Raw genomic sequence first — 22,224 nt, 5'->3', positions numbered from 1 at the left:
CATGAAACATTAAAAATCAACATTCTATTTCTCAGAAACAAAAACAGAAATTTGCACAAACCAAAAGAAATGGTAAGTAAATAAAAGTAAATTTATTGAGATAGAAATGCTGGTTATGACATCTGAATCTATTTCTCTTCAATTTTTGCATGCACTAAATTCATGACTGGAAAGTAATTAATTCAAAGTAACAAAATAAGTTGGTAATAAAGAGATATGAATTCAAGTGACATAAAGTAATTGTCACTTCAATTCACTTCTCTTTATTGCCAAGTTATTCTGTGTTAGTTTGTATTCTCTTCTCAGTCATGAATTATTTTATCTCAGTTTAACTGGTAAACTCAAGCCGTGGTTCATAATCTGCTTTTAAAAACTACAAACAGTGTGTTTGTAAACTGATGGTCTCATTTGTGCACTTGATTTACTTGTCTGACATGTTTTTATGAATAATTAAACAGACAGATAACTGTTAATACACAAGATTAAATTACACAAACCTGTGTTGTAATTAGGTGATGGTATGGATTTACATCACGGAGGTGTTTGGGAAGAATCACACGTTCACCTTTTTGGCAGTCAGCAGCAGCTCCTACCTTAAACAAGGTTTGGTTATAGCCTTCACCAGTCTGCATGAATACATTAAAAAGGGTTTGATGCCTTTCTTTGTTTCTGAACTTTGTTATTGCATTTATATTTTCTTTCAACAATAGGCTCATGGTGTTAAGACCCAGTTATGAGAATATTACCATCAATCCCTTTTCTGCCACTCATTTCCTGTAACTTATTCTCCCTCACAGATCCATCAACTCCCTCCAATTCTCTTACCATCAATCTATGCCAAGGTCAGCTGGCTACCGCAAATTACTTTCACTTTGTTTGGGATGTGGGAGGAAACCCAGATGGCCACAAATCCAAATCCATAGGACCCAAGATTAGATCAAACCTGGGTTGAGTAAGACAGTAGTACTATCTACTGTCACCATGACTCCCTGTGCATTACCAATACAGCTACTAACACCATGGTTTCATAGAAATACAGCATGAAAATATCTTTCTCCCCAAAGAAACAAAATTTAATTTACAAATAGCTGCAAGCACATTTTATATTACAGTCAAGCCTATTAATTTAAAAATCCGACCTTACCCCTCGTTTTTTTTTAATATAAAAACATTCACACTTTGAAAAGATGCATTCTAATTACTTATATCTGATTTCAGCATTAAAACTGAAGTGCAAAAGGTGGGAGGTACAGGAGCCATGAATAACCTAAATTCATAAATAGTTGATTTTTTTTGTAATGTTTGTACTTCTAGTTGCAACAGCTTTGTTAAGTGTTCTGTTTTTAATGACCAAAATTAGATAAAGTTTGAATTACTCCTTACAATGTTGATAACAAAGTTATTTGGGTAGTAAAAACAATCCTGCATATAAATGTTCTAAACCTCAATAACAACTCAGGTTGAGAATGTTGAGAAGGAACTAGAAAAAAAATGAAAGATCATAACAATACAAAATTAAAAGAATATTCCTGAACCCAAGGGTTTTAAAACTACAATGAAATAAAATTTAAATATTTCTTACCCTCACATCAGTTAAGTCCAGTCCAGTTCTATCAGCATACATATACACCCGTGGGTGAGCTGTGAAATCACACCACCTCCATGGTAACTGAGCATTGAAGTACAGGTTCTCTGTTTCCTTTCTTATTTTCTGAAGGCTAAGGTATAAACAAAAAGGTAATGTTAAAGTGTTAAAGGGATCCTTACATGTAAAATTAGTCTACCAATCCAACCTTAAAATAAGTTTTAAGTTTTACAAAACATGCACACATCTATGAACAAATCCAAACTTCTGACTCAGCTCAGTCTACGTACTCTTTGTTGAGGAAATATACTACAATTTAGTTACTCTAGCCTAGGCCTTCATATTAATTCAAAAAGACAGGAGAATATATAATTTCCCCCAACAAAAATCATCACAAAAAAGGACCAATCACAGGGAGCTGAGCAAATTGATCAGCTTTCCAAGACCTGGTCAAACCAAAGAAAGTATAGATTCGATAGATATCAGAACTATATGCTATCTATTTTTAAAATACAGACCCAAAATTACACCTGAACTTGACACACCACAAATTAGAAGCTACTATGCTTTGCATGTATTATTTTATATGTAATCCGGTATGTAATTATACATAACTCATAAATGCCTCTTCAATAAAGGTAACAGAATAGGCTAGTAACATAACTGTAACTTGAGAGAAAATAGTCTTCTCGATTTTCTCCCTTAAAATGGGAATCTATTTACTATTTTAACAGAATGTACAACTAGGAACAAAAAGACTCAAAGATTTGCTGCTAAAGCCATTGTGATGGCTTTTACAAAAGAAGATATTAATAGGATTAATTGCTCTCTGATGAGGCACTACTGCTTATCAACAAAAAAAACACGGTACTCTATCAAAAACAGATTTATTATCACTGACATTCCAGGAAATTTGTTGTTTTATGGAAGCAGTAAAGTGCAAGGCATAAAGTTACAAACAATTTAAATGCAAGAGGAATAGAGGGGTAGTGCTCATGGGTCATTCAGAAATCTGATGGCAGAGGGGAAGCAAAGCTGGTACTAAAATGTTGAGAGTGGTCTTCAAGCTACTCAATGGTGGTAAAGAGAGAGGGCATTTCGCAGATGGTGAGGATCCATAATAATGGATACCACCTACTTGAGGCACTGGTGGGGAGGGTTGTGACCATGATGGAGCTGACTAAGCCTACAAGCCAAATATATAACTAAATCTGGCTTTTCAATAATTCTTTTCAGTCCACCCGTGCCCAACATTCATCCTTTGCTGCTTACAATTTACTTAAAATTTGATGAAAATAAAACTTGTAGTTTTAATAACTCGTTGCCTATCAAAACGCACATTGTGATTGGTATGCATTTATTTGAATTGAAAGTATAAAAGAAGCCTGCAGCTCCAAATGAAAAGGGAAGACTTTCCTGTCTATTCATTTTCAGGAACTTTCAAAGTACATTTGCATTTACCCTTTGTCCAGGACCCAAAGATAGGCAGCTCCACACTCACTGGCAATTACCAACTCTCCAGGCACATGAGGGCTGAGATAAAAGAATAAATAATTATAGCTAAAAGATTTCAGCACTGCATGTATTAAGCCCTATAACTTCTACAAGAACCTAACATGGTAGTCTCAAACATTTAACATTTTTTTAATAAGAGAAAAACCTTACAGCCAAGCTGCATTTTACTAAGTCTTAACTTAATCCCACTCTGCTTCTCTTTTCATAAGTTACACTTAGAAAAGCTAAGAAAATACAAGGACAACAAACACACTGCATGTAGAAGAATCTTTTGGCCCCAAGAACCCAACATAAATTGTAGAACTGCCAAAATTGTAACCAAAATTATTCCATTGTAGTTTGCGCAAAAGGACAAAATCAGTTACAGAATAAGCACTAATTGAGAGGAAACACTCCAGTGTCTATTGGCTTCTGGTATTTAAATCCACTGTCAGGAACAAAGTATAAAACTTGTTGCTTCATAATCGTCTTAATAAGAATTGATAGAACAAAGAGAATAGGGACAGAACAGTGACGGGGGTCTTACTACTTGAAGAAGGGAGGAACTAAAGATGCCACCTAGCATAAAACAGCTATTTCTATTACCAGAGATAAGAAAATTCCATAGATAATAATCCAATTAGAAAATACCTATTCAATGCTGTAGTAAAATTAACCAATGAGAAAACAGTTATTCACTTAATGAAAGAAAAAAAGCACCTTCAGCTTTATACTTTGTATAACCACTAGAAGCATCGTAAACTTTTTAAGCATATATAAAGGCTACTTAAAATACAAGCAGATAATAACTAAACTGCAAAGAAGATGACAATTAAACACAGATCGAACAGTACTTAGCTGTGTCTTCTACCTGTCTTTCAGACACAAATAGCTGTCTTTAAAATGTACATCTCAACATCAATAGGTCCAAATTAAAGCTCTCAACACCGGTATCATGCTCTAACTTAACTAAATAAATTAGGAAAACAATGACTTATTGATCTACCCTTCAAAGATAAAAATTTGCATTTTAACCCCCCCCCCATTCTAGTAGCAAAACATCTGGAGCCTCCTTCACAGCAGCTTTATTGAAAAAAAATTATCATCCAGCCACAGAGGGATATTGCAGATGAACAAAAGTTTGGACAGAAATAGGTTCTATGGAAGAGAGAGCTGGCACATGGAGGAATTTAGTGAGAGAAGTCTAGTGGTTGAAGTGTTTTAATGAGGTAAGTATTATGAAGGATTGAAATCAGAGGCTTAAAAAGCCAGAAATAGAAAAACATATTTCTCAAGAGTACTGCAATGAAAGAAATAGAACCATTTGGAAAAAGGAATAAAAGCTTTTAAAATTGAGTCATTGCTTGCACAGATCTGGAAATAGAGAAGCAATGGTTAAACACCATATGGTGAAAGTTAGGACATGAATACCCCAGAATTCTGCATGAATTTATAAAGGGTTAATTGCGAGAAGCCACCCAGAAGTGCAACAGGAGAGCGCAGAAGCAGCAGCTCAAGGCATACAAAAAGTGTGAAGAGGTGCCAGCCTAGCCAAGGTGTAATACTGGTCTACATGCACAAATAAAGAACAAAAACTGCACAAAGTAAAACTAAAACACACAAACTGCTGGAGGAACTCGGCAGATCAGGCAGCATCCATGGAAAGGAATAAAGTGTTGATGTTTCAGACTGAGGCCCTTCAGCAGGACTGGAAAAGAAGGGGGAAGGAACCAGAATGAGAAGGTATGTTGGGGTGGGGGGGGGGGAAGGAGGATTACAAGCTATAAGGTGATAGGTGAAGCTAGGAGCGGGGGAAGGTAAGTGTGTGACTTCTCCCCCTTCTTCCATTCCCTATTCTGGATCCCCTCTTCTCCTCACCTGCCTACACTGTAAATTAAAAATAAACAATTCTAACAGTGAAGTGGACCCTGAGTGAACTCAGGGAGTAAATCTCTAGTAATTTACCTGGAAGACCATTCAATGTGTGAATTATGCTATCTGAACTTTATAGATGGTAGAAACAATTTAGTTGTAATCTTTCTAAGATTGTCATAAAACACTTCTTTTCCAAGAATTTATTCTCATAGTTCAGCCCTCAAGTTTCTGTCTTACTGCTCTTTAAACTGTCCCTCACTGTATGATGGCTGAAATAAATTTAAAGTTGCAGAACAATTCAGCCCCAACGCACAGAACACTTACTTGCAAATTGTATTCTATTTGCAAATGGTGCAGTATGAAAACTATATCCTACTGAATGCTCTTAGAGTCACATAATTGTTTGAGTATATTACAAAGTATTAATTAAGTAAAAGAAACAATATTAATAAAAACGTAGTTAAAAATGTAACCTTCATATACATAGCTCCTTTAACATTGCAAAATGTTGCAAAATGATTCAGTAACATATCAAATATATTGTATCAAAAAATGGAAATATTATAAGGACTTACCTGGAGACAGGATTTCAGGAAAGACTGGCAGCAGTGTTTGAGAGAATTGCTTTAGAGTGGAACCCAGATGACTAATGGCAAGAATAAATTTAGTACCCTTATTCTTCCATGAGAAAGCTAGATTCCAAAATGGCCAGGTGTGGGCCATAAAGTTTCAGTCCAAGTTTAATTTCAAACTTGGGAAGGGTAGAATTTATGATTTAAGAAAGCTTGGAGAATATGCATTTTACAAATCCTGAGTATTAAGATTTCAGAAAAATTAAACTCTGAACTTAATCCTTACCTGACATTAATGCATGTAGCCACCTCTTCTGTCTGAACCACTTGTAAGGCAGCTGGATTTATTTCACTGGAGAGTTTCCATGCTCCACAATGGTAGTCAGAGCGAACCCCTACAAAAACTGCCATTTGGAAAAAAATTTGGTGAACAAATAAGCATGATTTATTAATAAACCATTTTTAAATTAGAAAACTAATTATATTCATGTGTACAAATTTATTCCGTTTTTTAAAAATCAACATAGCCACAGGAGTGAGCCATACAGGCAATGACTCTACACAGTGCATTAAATAGAGAGGTGCAGTAACTTTACATGTTTGTAGAATTGGGCAATAAACAGAATTGTAAGTTGTTTAAAGAAAGTCATCTTTTGGACCTGAATGTAAGATGGGCTCGCAATAAGACACTGGCATCTTTCAATGGCATTAATCTGAAAAGTAATTCCATGGTACCAAATATCAAAAGGAATGGCATTATAACAAAGGTGGAATATTACTTTAAATACTTTGCATGTGAGGTATTTCACTGCTAAGAAAGTCAGCTTTATATATCTAGAATACATCTGCTTCTTCAGATGCTCTTAAAACGTGATACAATTTAATTTATTCCTCAATCAACTGTATTCCTAACAGTGAGAATCTGTTGTCAATCATTAGCATAATTATTACAATACTTCCCATCATATGTAGTGTTTTGAGACACTAGTATGTTAAAGCTCCAATATAAATGCAAGTTTTTCTTCTTTCCATTTAAAATAAAATTTTGAAAAATACAAAACATTGCAAATATAATCGTTATCATCTACTATTACCTTCTTCCTCCAAAGCACTAGAGTTGATTTGGTGAATTCTACCCTTCAGTTCAAATTTCACTGGCTTAAATTTCATGTTCAATTTTGGCATTTTATCTTGATCATAACTCAGTGCAACTTTATGGAAATCTGATGCTTATGCATAAAGGAACATTAACAACAATGATAAAAAAGTAAATCTTCATGTTTCATGCCTCTCATTAATATAACAGAATGGTAAACTCAAGACTATTACTTTATAGCTCCCTAACCTCTTCAGTATCATGAACCAAAATAAAGTTCTACATTAAACTTACCTTTGGCAGAGTACCAAGTCCTAATGCTAAATTCAGAAAATAATACAAAAGATGAATTGATCTTTATTCCACAAGTAAACATTCAACAAGCATATAAAAGTAGCTCAGTGCAAGCTTCAAAACAGAGGAAACTGAAAGAAATGTTTTGTTTGAAACAGAAAAAGAATTTGAGAAGTATTGATGTACCTTTTCCCTTAGCATCAGGGTTTTGGATTTTAAATACCAGTATTTAATGTACTGACAGTTCAGTGCATTAATGAGGAAATGCATCTTTAGGTGAGACAGTAAATGGTGATTCAGTTGATATGTTCACTAACACATTAATCTGCCATGACAAAATGTAAACAGGCCTGAAGATTCCCCTCTTAAGCACCTTTCATCCTTGACTTCACCCTAAGTAGATGACTTGATCAACTCTGGTATTTGGCACACTGCTATGAGAAATTTGCTGCTGCATTTATCTGTAGAGGGCAGTAATTCCATTTCAAATACCATGTCAAGCTCTGTGGGTAGAAGAAGGTACTGTTACAAATTTAGACTTTTGTCATCCCATCGTCATCATGGCCCCACGATTGATGTACCATCAACCTTCAGACCATGCCACTCAGGGGCTTGCGCTAATACTATTTTTTGTAAACTATGTGCTATCATAACTATATGTTTTTGTGCATTGCGTGTTACTGCATGGTACATACAGTGTTTTGCAGTTTGGCCCTGAAGGAACACTGTCTTATTCCTCTTTTTACTCCCTACAGGTCTCTTAATTCCTTCCCTTCAGATACATATCTATCTCCCTTTTAAACACTACATTTAAATCTGTTTCACTAAAATGCATGCTGAACTGCAAAGAACTTCTTTCCTCATATCACTTCCAGTCCTTGAGAAAATCATCTTAATTCTACAATAATTAAGGCAGTGTCTTTTTCCCTTTAGACATGTACAATTTTGGACAATAATACAAAATCATCTTAATTCTACAATAATTAAGGCCGTGTCTTTTTCCCTTTAGACATGTACAATTTTGGACAATAATACAAAACAATGAACACACTAAGTTACCCCATACTCATGAGTTATTTTACTTAAACAATTCGATTCCTCACTACCAACCTAAAAGCTGAACTTTTGAACCTGGCTAGAGCTCAGTTTCATGGGCTGCTGTGCAAGTCCTGGTAAGAAACCCAATGCCTGTGAGATTGAGTCCGGGGCCAAGTACTAGAGGTCCGTCTGTCTGTGTGAGGGATGGAAAAAGGGCTTGCTTTGGTGTTATTGTCTTGTTTTGTTCTTCTTGTTGTTGATGCTTTTGTTGTTGTGTTTTGCGGTACATTGTGTTGCTGCGTTGAACGTTGTGTATGTGCAATGTTGGTGCCGGAATGGGTGATGACACTTGTGGGGTGCCCCCAGCACATCGTGAGATGCATTGGTTGTTAACACAAATGATAAATACTGCTGTATGTTTCAATGTGCATAAGATAAATAAATCTGAATATGAATCCATCATTAAACTGAAATACTTGTTTTCAATTTCTCTACCTAAGATCATCACTCATTTTTAAGCTTTCTCCAGTCCTTCTAACATCCAGGATCATTACATCCTTCCACTGTTGGCCTCTTTAAACCCTGACTATACTTGCTATACCCATAATGGCTATGGCTTCTGTGTCATTCACAAAACTCCAAAATTCCCACACCAAAATCCTTTCTAGCCTTCAACCGCACTAAGATGCAGTATAAACCCTAACTTTGGACTAAGCATTCAGTCAGCTGACAACAACTACTCAGAAGGATACTCAGCGAGTTCATGGAGTTGCTGCCAGGATAGATCAAACATCCATCTTCAGAATTGGCCCCTTCGGAAAAGGGGCAATATACCAGAGCTCCTCCAGTGGCAGAGTGATCAAACAGAAGTTTGTTCCTTTGAATCTTCATTTCTTCATGAATATTTTCTGCCAGTAAGTCTGGTGGAATGTCAAAAATAGACTCCCGCAGCAACAGATTTAAAAGTCTCGCATGTTTACTCGCACTAGAAAGTGGGCATCTATATAAAAAGCATAAAACAGAATAAATGCTTAGAAGACAGTGATCTGCAAACTTATTGAGATCTTAACAAAACTGACATTTTATACAAACAAGATTTTTTTTTGGCTTAATAATTACTAATAAAGGACAGTAACTGTGATGAATCATCAACAGCATATGAACCTAAGGGAACTTTGAATTTTGTGTTTAATATTTACAAATTGCAGCATTACAATCTGGTGAATAAACTACAGACGTCGATACTGAGGTAGAAGCCATTGTAAATGACATTCCTGGAGCTAACGTACAATTTTTTTGAAGATTATTGTTTAAACAAGGACCTTGGAAAATATAACCCAGAGAAATATATCTGCACAAAAGCATTACTGACACTAGAAATCAAATGAATTAGAAAATGCTAGGAAGGTTCAGCAGATCTGGCAGAATGCAAGAAGAGAAACAATATTTTCAGATCACTAACCACCTGTCTATGTCAGTGATCTGGAAAAGCAATTGTTTTCTTTCCACAGATGATGCCATGCCAGTTATTTTTAGATGAGAAAGCTCTATAGAGAGAACAATTTCATAAGATATTCCCTCCAAGATAAATTCTTACCCTCTCTTTTTTACACGCTCTGTGAATGCTCTCAAATGGTTTACATTTACTGCTGTCTTCCTTGCGTTTCCCTTGAAGAAAAAAAACATAGAATCAGACTAACATGCATGTTAAATTATTCCTCCACATTCACACAGGTGCACTGCTAAAAATAATGAAGGCAAATGTAATATTAAACATTGAAGATCTAACAAATTGAAGCTGTGGGCTGCAATAAATTTGGGGAAGATGAACAAGCAAAAAACAGACACAATAAACAATAACATAACACGTACAAGAAAAAACAGAAGTCTCTAATGCACAGATCCTAAAAAATAATGAGGCTTAATATATTATACAAGATACCTTCCTTTATACCCTAAGGAATAAGTGCCAGGGCAGAGAGGTTTTACTAAAACTGCAACAGACAATTCTGCCAGCTTGGCTGACAGCTAGAATAGTCTGTATAGTTGAGGTCATTATATTACAAGAACACAAACAACAGGAATTCTGCAGATGCTGGAAATTCAAGCAACACACATCAAAGTTGCTGGTGTACGCAGCAGGCCAGGCAGCATCTCTAGGAAGAGGTGCAGTCGACGTTTCAGGCCGAGACCCTTCGTCAGGACTAACTGAAGGAAGAATGAGTAAGGGATTTGAAAGTTAGAGGGGAAGGGGGAGGGGGAGGGGGAGGGGGAGATCCAAAATGATAGGAGAAGACAGGAGGGGGAGGGATGGAGCCAAGAGCTAGACAGGTGATTGGCAAAAGGGGATACGAGAGGATCATGGGACAGGAGGTCCGGGGAGAAAGACAAGTGGGGGGGGGGGACCCAGAGGATGGGCAAGAGGTATATTCAGAGGGACAGAGGGAGAAAAAGGAGAGTGAGAGAAAGAATGTGTGCATAAAAATGAGTAACAGATGGGATACGAGGGGGAGGTGGGGCCTTAGCGGAAGTTAGAGAAGTCGATGTTCATGCCATCAGGTTGGAGGCTACCCAGACGGAATATAAGGTGTTGTTCCTCCAACCTGAGTGTGGCTTCATCTTTACAGTAGAGGAGGCCGTGGATGGACATGTCAGAATGGGGATGGGATGTGGAATTAAAATGCGTGGCCACTGGGAGATCCTGCTTTCTCTGGCGGACAGAGCGTAGATGTTCAGCAAAGCGGTCTCCCAGTCTGCGTCGGGTCTCGCCAATATATAAAAGGCCACATCGGGAGCACCGGACGCAGTATATCACCCCGGTCGACTCACAGGTGAAGTGTTGCCTCACCTGGAAGGACTGTTTGGGGCCCTGAATGGTGGGATCCCACCACTAAGCACATCTTTCCCTCCCCCTCTCTCTCTGCATTCCGCAGGGATCGCTCCCTACACAACTCCCTTGTCCATTCGTCCCCCCCATCCCTCCCCACTGATCTCCCTCCTGGCACTTATCCGTGTAAGCGGAACAAGTGCTACACATGCCCTTACACTTCCTCCCTTACCACCATTCAGGGCCCCAAACAGTCCTTCCAGGTGAGGCAACACTTCACCTGTGAGTCGACCGGGGTGATATACTGCGTCCGGTGCTCCCGATGTGGCCTTTTATATATTGGCGAGACCCGACGCAGACTGGGAGACCGCTTTGCTGAACATCTACGCTCTGTCCGCCAGAGAAAGCAGGATCTCCCAGTGGCCACACATTTTAATTCCACATCCCATTCCCATTCTGACATGTCCATCCACGGCCTCCTCTACTGTAAAGATGAAGCCACACTCAGGTTGGAGGAACAACACCTTATATTCCGTCTGGGTAGCCTCCAACCTGATGGCATGAACATCGACTTCTCTAACTTCCGCTAAGGCCCCACCTCCGCCTCGTATCCCATCTGTTACTCATTTTTATGCACACATTCTTTCTCTCACTCTCCTTTTTCTCCCTCTGAATATACCTCTTGCCCATCCTCTGGGTCCCCCCCCCCCCTTGTCTTTCTTCCCGGACCTCCTGTCCCATGATCCTCTCGTATCCCCTTTTGCCAATCACCTGTCCAGCTCTTGGCTCCATCCCTCCCCCTCCTGTCTTCTCCTATCATTTTGGATCTCCCCCTCCCCCTCCAACTTTCAAATCCCTTGCTCATTCTTCCTTCAGTTAGTCCTGACGAAGGGTCTCGGCCTGAAACGTCGACTGCACCTCTTCCTACAGATGCTGCCTGACCTGCTGCGTTCACCAGCAACTTTGATATTACAAGAACAGTATTTTTTTCCATCTGCCATCAGATTTCTGAATGGTCCATGAACTCAGGAAGTGTATGAACTTTTATTGGTACTTTTAGTAATTTGTTATGCCTGCACAGTACTGCAGCCATAAAGGAACAAATTTCACGGATTATGTCAGTGACAATAAATCTGATTCTGATAATACCAGAGAGGGAAACAGAGGAACTATATGAAGAGGCTGCTAGGATGGGTCAAAGCATATCCCTGCTGTGATGTAAACTTTTATATTTCAATGGATTTGCAGTGATTCTCAACTTCAAGGTAGTCCTGGGAAAGCAAAATTGAGTTGTGGACAGAATAGTGCAAGGAATGGCCGAATCAGATACTCAAAATGCTCATATATATTATGGGTTCTGACATTACACAACAGACTTAATTTGTAACTACAGAACAATGACATATATAATGACACATGGTGCTTCAGGGGTTTATCTGAAAAGTATCACACTGGGACTGGAGAAGATCAAGTGTTGGAAATTAAGACAAATAACAATAAACTGACCACATAAATTGACTAAACGTTTATCATTTTTCGAAATACAAAAAAAAAAGCACAAATCAATCAACCTAGTTCTTTATCCTTTCCATTTTGTCCCTCTCGACATCAGTCATAACCAGCACAAGTCCCCCTTTGGGATATTATCCATGTGAACATATTAATATTTGGATACTATCAGTATTTCAAGCACTGGGGATAGTGCAGGAAGTGAGACAAAAATCTTAATTTCACAGCATAACCATTTCCAGAATTACTGAGAACTTATTTTTTCCCCTCTTTCTAAACCAACTGAATGTTAAATAGACAGCATTTTGTTTTATTCTGATTATTTACAGCTTAAACATTAGTATATTTAATATTTCAATTATAGACTATGAGAAAGCTTCCAGTAAAGAAAGAAATCTACCCTATAAGGAGGTTTTATGGAATTTTGTTTGTTGTATTTCTTTAATAAAACTGGAGATCAAAATTCTATGCAAAATAGTTTGTAAGTTAGTGTGATACACACATCTAGGAGACAAACTGGTTTCTGGAACAATTCACCAAAGATTAAATCTGTAATTTAGTACAGATTTCTAAATGTAACATTTAGCCACATTAAAATCAAAGCGGCTTCTCTTAAAATGAGAGGAATAGATTGTTCAAAATAATATCTTAAAAAATAGTTCTTACCCTGAGAACAGATTCACCAAAGTAAAAGTGCTCTTCTAGCAGCTTGCCCATTGAGCTGAAGGCATCATTATAATGATCAAGGAAGAAGTTAGCCATCTTCAAAGTTATAAAAAGGACACCAGTGACAGTATTAACATTTTCAGAAATAGAAATAAAACAAACTCTCTCTCAATCATAAATCATTTTATAAATTCTTCAGAATATCACGCGCAATTTCAGACAGAGTAACTGTAAAGCCTGTAAGATATTAGAGATACAATTATTCTTGCAACTTGATATGCATGTTAGAAATTTAGTAAAGTTAGCAGTAATTAAATCAAGCAAGCCACATTTCACTTGACACAAGTAAACACACTATTGTATGAGTCACTGAATATTTCAATGAAAAAAATTTAAATATCTAACAATCATCACAAAAGTTATTAAATTATAAGCCAAGTAGCTCACAGGAGGCATATACCATAACTAGTGGGACCCTGAAAGTATTGTGGGATAAAGGGAGCTCTGCATACAAGCTCAAATATCCCTGTGTACAAGCACACCCAGAAAGAACAAAAACAAAGACTACTTTCTAAACGTGCAGAAAATTCAAAAATCTGCAGTGCATAGGGAGTTGGAATCCTTGCGCAGGTTGAGTCAGTGGTGCAAAAGGCAAGTGCAATGTTAGCATTCATTTCAAGAGGAATGGAATAGAAAAGCAAGGATGTAATGCTGAGGCTTTATAATGCACTAGTGAGGCCTCACGGAGTATACTGAGCAGTTTTGAGCACCTTTTTTAAGAAAGAAAATGCTGACATTAGAGAGAGTTCAGGAGGTTAACAAGAATGAATCCTGGAATGAAAGGCTTATTGGATGAGGAGTCATTGATGGCTCTGGGTCTTTACTCACTGGAATTTAGAAGAATGAGGGGTGAGTCTCATTGAAACTTATTGAATGTTGAAAGGCCTGGATACAGTGGATGTGAAGAGGATATTTCCTATGGCGGGAGAGTCTAGGACCAGAGGCCACAGCCTCAGAGTAGAGGAGCAGTGCTTTAGAAAGGCGAAGAGGAAGAATTTCTTTAGCCAGAGGATAGTGAATCTGTGGGTGTGGAGGTCAGGTCATTGGTTATATTTAAGGCTGAAGTTGATAAGCTCTTGATTAGTCATGGCGTGAAGGTTATGGGGTGAAAGCAGGAGAATGGGGTTGAGAGGGAACTGGATCAGCCAAATGGTCTAATTCTGCTCCCAAGTCATATGGTTTTAGACAAGACATTGAAGACAGGATGCAGGATACTTGCCCTCATTAGCTGAGGCATAAAATATAAGCACAGAGAAATCTTGTCAAGGCCTTATAAAGCATTGGTTAGACCACAGCTGAAATATAGCTTGTAGTGCTGGTTGCCACGCCGTAGGATATGTATGCTTGCACTGGAATGGGTGCAGAAGAAATTCACCAGATTGTTGCTGGGGTGGGTGGAATGTGCTGTACATTCTATTAAACTACCACGCAGCGCAAGTTTATCACTTAAACTTAAGTTACAACTTTTCCCAAAACATACCTGCTCTGTGAAATTAAGTGGGGCCATTGTCATTGCCTCTGTTTTTCCACCTGTCATTATCCTGCCAGTGTAAGTCAGCTCTTCTAGGCTTACTGGACGGAATTTGCACGCTTAAAAACAAGTAGTAAAAATAGTTTAAGACAAATAAAATAAGACACATGCTCTAGACCCTTCCCCCCCCAATTGAGGAGTTCCTTTAAAACAAGCTAAAATGCTTTATGAGAAATGTCGTAACAATTTTTAAAATATTCTTTTTCATTTACTTGTATTTCACAAATAACTTCAAAGCTAATTGACAAAAATGTGTTACGTGGCAGAAATGCTATAAATTCACATACATAAAGAGGGACAATTTGACAGATATTCTTGAGGTAGTTTTTTTTTCTTTTCCTGAAAATCATGACAGGTACCACACCACACTTATTCCATTAGGTTTATCTTTCACTGGCATCACACCGAATGGATCAGCCTTCCTGAAAGTTTATACTGAACAGTATTTGGTCATAAGAATTGCACAATTACACCAACTTCATCCTCGTCTAAAATCCCTACATGCATACTGTCTATCCCTCTGATAAATGGTCATGTTAAAGGATAAGTTAAAACTTAACCAGAAACGTCATCTCCTTTTCAGATGGTTCCAAATTACTTAAAGGCTAAGAGCACTTTAGAATTGCAATTATTTTTAATTTATATTAAAAAAATATTTATAATCAGTGGATCTTTGACTTTCAATTCTGATGGAAAATAATCAACCTCTCTAGATGCCCTTTGACTTGCTCAGTTCTGTTTTGTTTTTCTAATATATGCCTTCCAAATTTAGAGTACTTTGTTTTGGTTCCCAATGTTACAAACTACCAGCAAAGAGTTTTCTTAACACATATTTCACCTATAATCTATTTTCGATACACTATGTTATTAATAACTTAGCAAATGAAATCAAATTTACATTACCTGTTTTGGCTGGAAGTAGTGGAATTGGAACTGGTTCCAATGGTTCCCAGTTCTCTCGTTTCAAACATTTTAAGGCTGCCCATTTCAATTCTGATGCCTGCAATTGCAGTTGTGTACATTTGTAAACCAAACAATAAAAATTGATTCAAGAAACTGCAACAATTAAAGATTTAAAATTAATTAGATGCTATTAAAAATGCATACTTTAGAGTGGCCAGAAATGCTGATGAGGCAATTATAACTCACTTAAGTCTGTATGTTACTCAATTCTGAGACATTTTGGTGAAACCACATCAGAAAACAGTATTTTTCTCCCTATTTAAGAAATGGATATCATTGTGTGGGAAACTACTCAGAAAAGGTTATTAAAATAAGCAGGTTCTGTAATGAGGAAAAGTTGGACAAGTTAGGCTTGTGTCTTTGAGTTTCTAAGAGTGGAAGTGAATTTAACTGAAATATGAAAGATCCTAAGAAGACTTAACAGGATAGATACGCAGAATCGGGTTTAATATCATTGTCTCATATGGCATAAAATTTTATTTTGTGGCAGCAGAAAAGTGAAAAGACATAAAATTACTACAAATTACAAAATAAGTATTGCAAAAAAACGAAATGATTCCTTGTTTGCACTACAGGTGTCCCCCGCTTTTCGAACATTCGCTTTACGAAACCTCACTGTTACAAAAGACCTACATTAGTACCCTGCTTTCGCTTTCAGAAGGTGTTTTCACTGTTACGAAGAAAGGCAGCGTGCGATAAAAAATCAGCATGCGATAAAAGGCAGCACGCGCCCCGAGCAGCCGCTCTCCCCCGGATTCCGAACAGCATTGCTTAAACACATTGCATTGAGCAGTCGTTAGCAAGATGAGTTCTATGGTATCAGAAAAGCCTAAAAGAGCTCGTAAGGGTGTTACACAGCGTAAAACTAGACATAATTAAGCGTTTCGATCGTGGTGAAAGAAGCAAGGAGTTTGGCTTGTGGAAGCTGACGAAGATGATGTTGAAAAGGTTTTGGCATCCCATGACCAAGAACTGATAGATGAAGAGCTGATGCAACTGGAAGAGGAAAGGATAATAATCAAAACCGAATGCAGTAGCGAAAGTGAGGTCGTCCAGGAACTGAACGTGAAGCAACTGCGTGAGATTTTCGCTGCAATGATAAAGTATGACTTTAATTTCGAATGGGTACGTAGGTTTAGGAGATATTTGCAAGATGGTTTGAGTCCTTACAAAGAACTGTGTGATATAAAAATGCTCGAGGCTCACTAGTCAAGCAAGCCTTCCACATCAGCCACAGCAGACGACAAACCTCGACCTTCGACATTGAGGCAGGCAGTCATAGGAGAAGAAGAGCTGCCTGCCCTGATCGATGATGAGAGGACACCCCCATGTCCCACCACCACAACCCCCGGGCCCCGGACAGATACTGCACCGATTCGCGGAGAATGCAGCAGTAGCCGGGAGGCACACAGCACATCTTTAAGAAAAAAGCCGAAATAAACATACTAATTAATTAGGTGCTGCCTAGCACGTAATTGTCAGCCCTGATCAGTGCAATCACCTGATATGGTAAATAGGCTGTGTATTTATCATATCATTCCTGCTTTTACTATATATTACTGTTATTTTAGGTTTTATGTGTTATTTGGCATGATTTGGTAGGTTATTTTTGAGTCTGCGAACACTCACAAAATTTTCCCATATAAATAAATGGTAATTGCTTCTTTGTTTTACGACATTTCGGCTTACAAACCGTTTCATAGGAACGCTCTACCTTTGGATGGCAGGGGAAACCTGCAGAAATCTGATGGCAGAGGTAAAGTAGCTGTTTCTGAATTGTTGATTGTGGGTCTTCTGGTGGGTACTTCCTCCTTAATGATAATGAGAAGAGGGCATGTTCCAGATATTAAGGATCCTAAATAATGAATGCTGCCTTTTTCAGGCATCGCCCCTTAAAGATGTCCTCAATGGTGGTGAAGGTCGTGTTCATGATGGAGCTAGCAGTCCACAACCCTCTGTGGCCTCATGCAATCCTGTGCATTGGAAGCTCCATACCAGGCTGTATTATAACCAGTCAGACATCTACAGAAATTTGTAAGTCTTTGCTGGCACACAAAATCTCCTCAAACTCCTAACAAAGTAGAGCTGCTGGTGTGCCTTCTTTGAAATTGCATCAATACAGAGGGCCCAGAATGGATTCTCCAAGATGTTGAAATCACAGCTTCTAAAAGCTGCTCACTCACCACTGACACACCAATGACTGGAACGTGTTCTACAGGGTTCCCTTTCCTGAAGTCCACGATCAATTCCTCACCTTACTGACGTTGAGGTCGAGTTTGTTGTTGCATCACTACTCAACCAATCTACCACACTCCTGTACACCACCATGTTACCATATGAATTTTTGCCAACACCAGTGGTGATACCTGCAAAATTATAGATGGTACTTGAGCTGTGCTTAGCCACATATAGTCATGAGTGTGGAGAGAGTAGAGCAGTGGGCTAAACACACAACTTTGAGCTGTGCCTGCTTTGATTGCCGGTGAGATGTCATCACCAATCTGTACAGACTGCAGTCTCCCAATAAGCAAGTCAAGAATCCAGTGACAGAGGGAAATACAGAGGCCTAGATTTAGAAGCTACAAGTTTAACACTGAGGGATAATGGTATTGAATGCTGAGCTATAATTGATAAACAGCAGCCTGATGAATATTCTGCTCTTGTCTAGCACTCCAAAACAGAGTGGAAAGCCAGTAAGGTTGCACCTGCTGTATACCTGTTGCATCTCCAGGTTAGCTGCAGCGCGTACAATTTCTTACTCAATTCTTCCTTCCAAAGCATTTATAGAAGAATATTCAACAAGAGTTATTTTAAAAATAAGGGAATTCATTTAAGACAGATGAAGTGAAATTTATTCTCTCAGAATCCACTCTTCTGCACCATTTTTCTCAAAGGGTATAAGCAGAATCTTTGAATATGTTAAGGTAAAGGTATTTGACAAGCATGGGGAATAGGATACTGCAGGTGGAAAACAAAATGGAGAGTTGAGGTCAGCCATGATCTTATTAAATAGCACAGCATATTTGATGAGACGTGGCTAATTCCTTCTTCTAATTTGCACATACAAAACATTACTCGGGGGCATGAATGTCAGCAAAAAAACACTAGAAGTTCAGGGATCTTTAGTTAATGAGTGATAAGAATGTAGAATAACTGCAGTTCACCATTCTAGATACCATCAAGGTGAATTTTGTTGCTACCAACATTCTTTCTGTAGTCTGGTGACCAGAACTGTACCCAATTCTCCCAAGTGTGGTCTAACCACACTTGGAACTGTAATACTTCATTCTTCATTCTTAACGTTTTACTTTCAAGTCACTATGTGTAAAGATCACCAAATTGTTCTGGTCCAGCTACGTTAACACTACTGCCAAGAAAGCACACCAATGTCCACACTTCCTCAGAAAACTAAAGTAATTTCACATATCCTAGTAGGGGACAGAGGGTCCAGTGAGATGGAGGAACTGAGGGAAATACATGTTAGTAGGGAAGTGGTGTTAGGTTGTTACGTACCCCGTAACTGGGTTGCCAAACCAGCATAAATGGATCACTCAGTTGGAGTCTGGATTACTAGAACTAAGAAAGTTTTATTTAAGAAACAAGCAACACAGTAATCGAAAGGATAATAAATGCAACAGTTCAGCAATGATAAACACACATGTGCACAGAATTAAGATAACAGCATCAATCAAAAGCTCTATCGTTGTCTAGGGGTAAATGACCAATTTCAAAGTGACACAAAGTTCAGTCCAATTTAGTTCAGTTCGCAGTAATCATTGCCATGGCGATGGACAACGTGGGAGGGGGAGAGAAAATGAGAACGACTGATCATTCAGAACGGCTTCCACTCACAGACCGGCAATATTGCTCACAAGCAGCTTTCGGGCGGGTCCTTTGTGATGTCACCTGAAGCCACCGACTGTGACCCCTCCTCCAGATGCCGTCGATCCTCTGCAGTGAACCCGGCACCCAAGCGAGGGTGGACACACACCAGGTTCCCGCTGATCGTACCTTTCCACCCTGTGCGTTTAAGGCTGATCCCCCGATCAGCCGTCCAAGAGCTTCCCACCGACTTGTGAGAGGCGCACCGCTTCCAGGGTCTCGTTACCTCGGGTGTCGTGTGTGTGTGTCCTTCCTTAGCGAACCTGTCCCTTTTTATCCCCCTGCTGGGGTATCGCCTGTCCATCACTTCAAACAGTTCAGGGTTCAAAGGGGGAGCTGCTCTAGACAGCTCTCTCTCCCGTCCCTTCATTACACATCTCCAGATGCTGCTTCATTGTTCTTTATCTCTCCCTCCCCTGAGGACAGGTGGCAGACCAACTGCTAATGCCACTGTTGCTAGCCCAGGCCAGCAAACATCTTAATTTATGTGTATTCTCGTCACACTTCCCCCACTTTAAGGATTTTTACCGGGGTAAAAATTACAAACATGAGTACATTATTTGATACACACAAATATACATCTTTATCAGCTATTTGGCTAATACAGAGAATTTGAAGTTGTCAGCACCTTGACAGACAGTCAGTAATCACATTTTCCGTCCCTTTTATATGTGTTATTAATAATCCCTTAGACCAGGCTCCAACTCAGCAAACTTCATAGTGGCCAAAAACACTGATGAATTGCGATCAATGTAACCTCTCATTTGGTTTTGTCCCGGACCACAATAACAAGGGTCGTCCCATTCCGACTCAGTTTTCTCTCGCAAGGGCTTAGTAGGAGGGGGAGGCGTAGTGACCGCAGTTATTGCAAAACTTCCTACAGTACCCCACCATCTCCAAGAGCCTTCTGAGGGCCCTCTTGTCTGTCGGAGTTGGGAGGTCAGCGATAGCCTGCACTGTAGCTTGCATCGCTGCCAGCTGCCCGTGTCACCACAATTCCCAGGTAGGTGATCTTCGCGTGGCCGAACTCATTTTTTTCAAGGTTCACTATCAAGCTGGCTTCAGGCAGCCGTATTAAATTGCCAATACACACCTCTGTGTTCGTCAGCCCTTTAGTCACTGAATTACTCATTATATATGGGTGTTGTTTACTAGGCTGGCCTATTGTAACAGACATCACCCAACGTCCCAGTTCTTTGCATTGCCTCGGGACAATCAAACACACGGGTGCGAGTCGTTTAATTACTTCTGCTAAAGAGTCGCTTTGTTCGGGGATTGAGGGAGAGACCTTATCAGTAGACCTGGCCAAAACAATAGCCTTCTCCCCTCTGATCGATCCCATACTAATCTTTTCAAAATGGTTTTTTTCTCTTATCAGGGGGCCCCTAGCTTCATTGATTTCCACGCTAACACCGACTAGGTTTGTTAGCATATCAAAAGCCGGTGACCGTCTCAGTTCGTGTCGGTCATGATCAATAACATTCTTCCCCCTGGGCAGCCGGTAAACCTCTTTCATGATTCCACCAACTGTTTCCTCCAGCACCGTAAAATGTCCATCAGGGGGTACCTCGTGGGCCATGTTAAAAACCTCATCCCCATAACTCTTTTGCACCACCCCCCACTCCTCATCTGCGGGTACTGTACTTGATTTCCCTTTTTTCCTTAGCACTTCCTCCTCCACACAATAGCCTACTAGTTCCCTTGTTAAGGCTGTGTCAGAGAGAGCTGTCTCTGCCAGAACCATCAGCCCCTCGTCTCGCTCCTGCGTCTGCACAAATTCTTTCCTGGCTACTGCTACGTCTGTCCCAGCTCCCTCACTACACTCCTCCTTTTCATTTTCTACCCCCTTCTCGTACAAGGTTGGCAGAAACGTTTCAGCTAAATTCACTACCGCAGCTAAATTTACCACCGCAGCCCCATGATGAACCTGTGAGTCGATGGGCGGGGCCTCACTGCTGCCAGGCTGACCTGTCAATCTCACGATTGGGAACACGATTCCCCCGGCGACGTCATTACCAAGACTTCCACGCCTTTCATCGGTAATTCGGACCTCACCCCAATCGTGACTAGTCCAGAGACCAGGTTGCTTTGTAAGTGTACCTGGTGCAAAGGGACTGACTCTGTCCCTTCCCCAACACCTTTGACCTCTACCTCCCCAGTCTGGGTCTCTGAGCTAAACTCTAATACACTCTTCAGTATTAGTGACTGACACGCTCCCGTGTCTCTCCAGATCCGCACTGGAACCGGTTTTAACCCCTCCTTCACTGACACCAATCCTGCCGAGATAAACCTCTCGCGCCCTTCCTGAACTTTGGCAGACCTGTCCCTCCCTAGCGGTTCGCTTAACAGCTCGATACAGCCATTCAAAATCGCTGTCTTCCCTTTTCCCGTCTCCTTCTTTGGGGCAAAGCACCTGGACGCAAAGTGTCCGACTTTCCCGCAATTATAACAGACGACCCCAGGAGACTTCCTACCAGACTGCTCCTGGTCTACCTTATCCTTCTCACTAGTCCCCGGCTTACTTTCTGACTTTTCCGGCAGACTCTCCCCGCCGTCCTGACTACCCTTCTGGTAGCCTTTACTCAGGGCAAACTTCATTTTATGCGTCAACGCATACTCATCCGCTAACTTAGCAGTTGCGGCTAACGTGGCTGCCTCTTTTTCATCGAGGTAGGGTCTCATACCCTCAGGGACACAACCTTTAAACTGCTCAATCAGGATCAGCTGTAGCAGTCTGTCATAATCCCCCTCTACCCCCTTCGAGGCGCACCAACGCTCACAATATGTCTGCATCTCACGGGCAAACTCCAAATACGTGTGGTCCCACTGCTT

At 39.7% G+C, this 22,224-nt stretch overlaps 1 protein-coding gene across 3 annotated transcripts in view; it reads right to left on the bottom strand.

The window, feature by feature from the left end:
* The window catches only part of taf1c (TATA-box binding protein associated factor, RNA polymerase I subunit C), a 31,400-nt gene that overhangs the window by 3,726 nt on the left and 5,450 nt on the right, over positions 1-22,224 (bottom strand). For 2 of the 3 annotated variants that reach the window (XM_072252416.1, XM_072252414.1), the window contains exons 2-11: positions 15,451-15,547; positions 14,497-14,606; positions 12,957-13,052; positions 9,552-9,622; positions 8,707-8,954; positions 6,621-6,749; positions 5,813-5,930; positions 3,047-3,118; positions 1,583-1,718; positions 498-626 (exon numbers count right to left, since the gene is read on the bottom strand). In XM_072252416.1, coding sequence (XP_072108517.1) covers positions 498-626; positions 1,583-1,718; positions 3,047-3,118; positions 5,813-5,930; positions 6,621-6,749; positions 8,707-8,954; positions 9,552-9,622; positions 12,957-13,052; positions 14,497-14,606; positions 15,451-15,547 — 1,206 coding nt within the window. The remainder of the gene's footprint in view (positions 1-497; positions 627-1,582; positions 1,719-3,046; positions 3,119-5,812; positions 5,931-6,620; positions 6,750-8,706; positions 8,955-9,551; positions 9,623-12,956; positions 13,053-14,496; positions 14,607-15,450; positions 15,548-22,224) is intronic. The other variant, XM_072252415.1, reaches the window with a different exon arrangement.

This window comes from Mobula birostris, chromosome 3 (assembly GCF_030028105.1).
Source record: "Mobula birostris isolate sMobBir1 chromosome 3, sMobBir1.hap1, whole genome shotgun sequence".
NCBI lineage: Eukaryota > Metazoa > Chordata > Chondrichthyes > Myliobatiformes > Myliobatidae > Mobula > Mobula birostris.
Note: the sequence above shows the minus strand (reverse complement) of the source record. Positions and strands in the feature narration are given on the sequence as shown.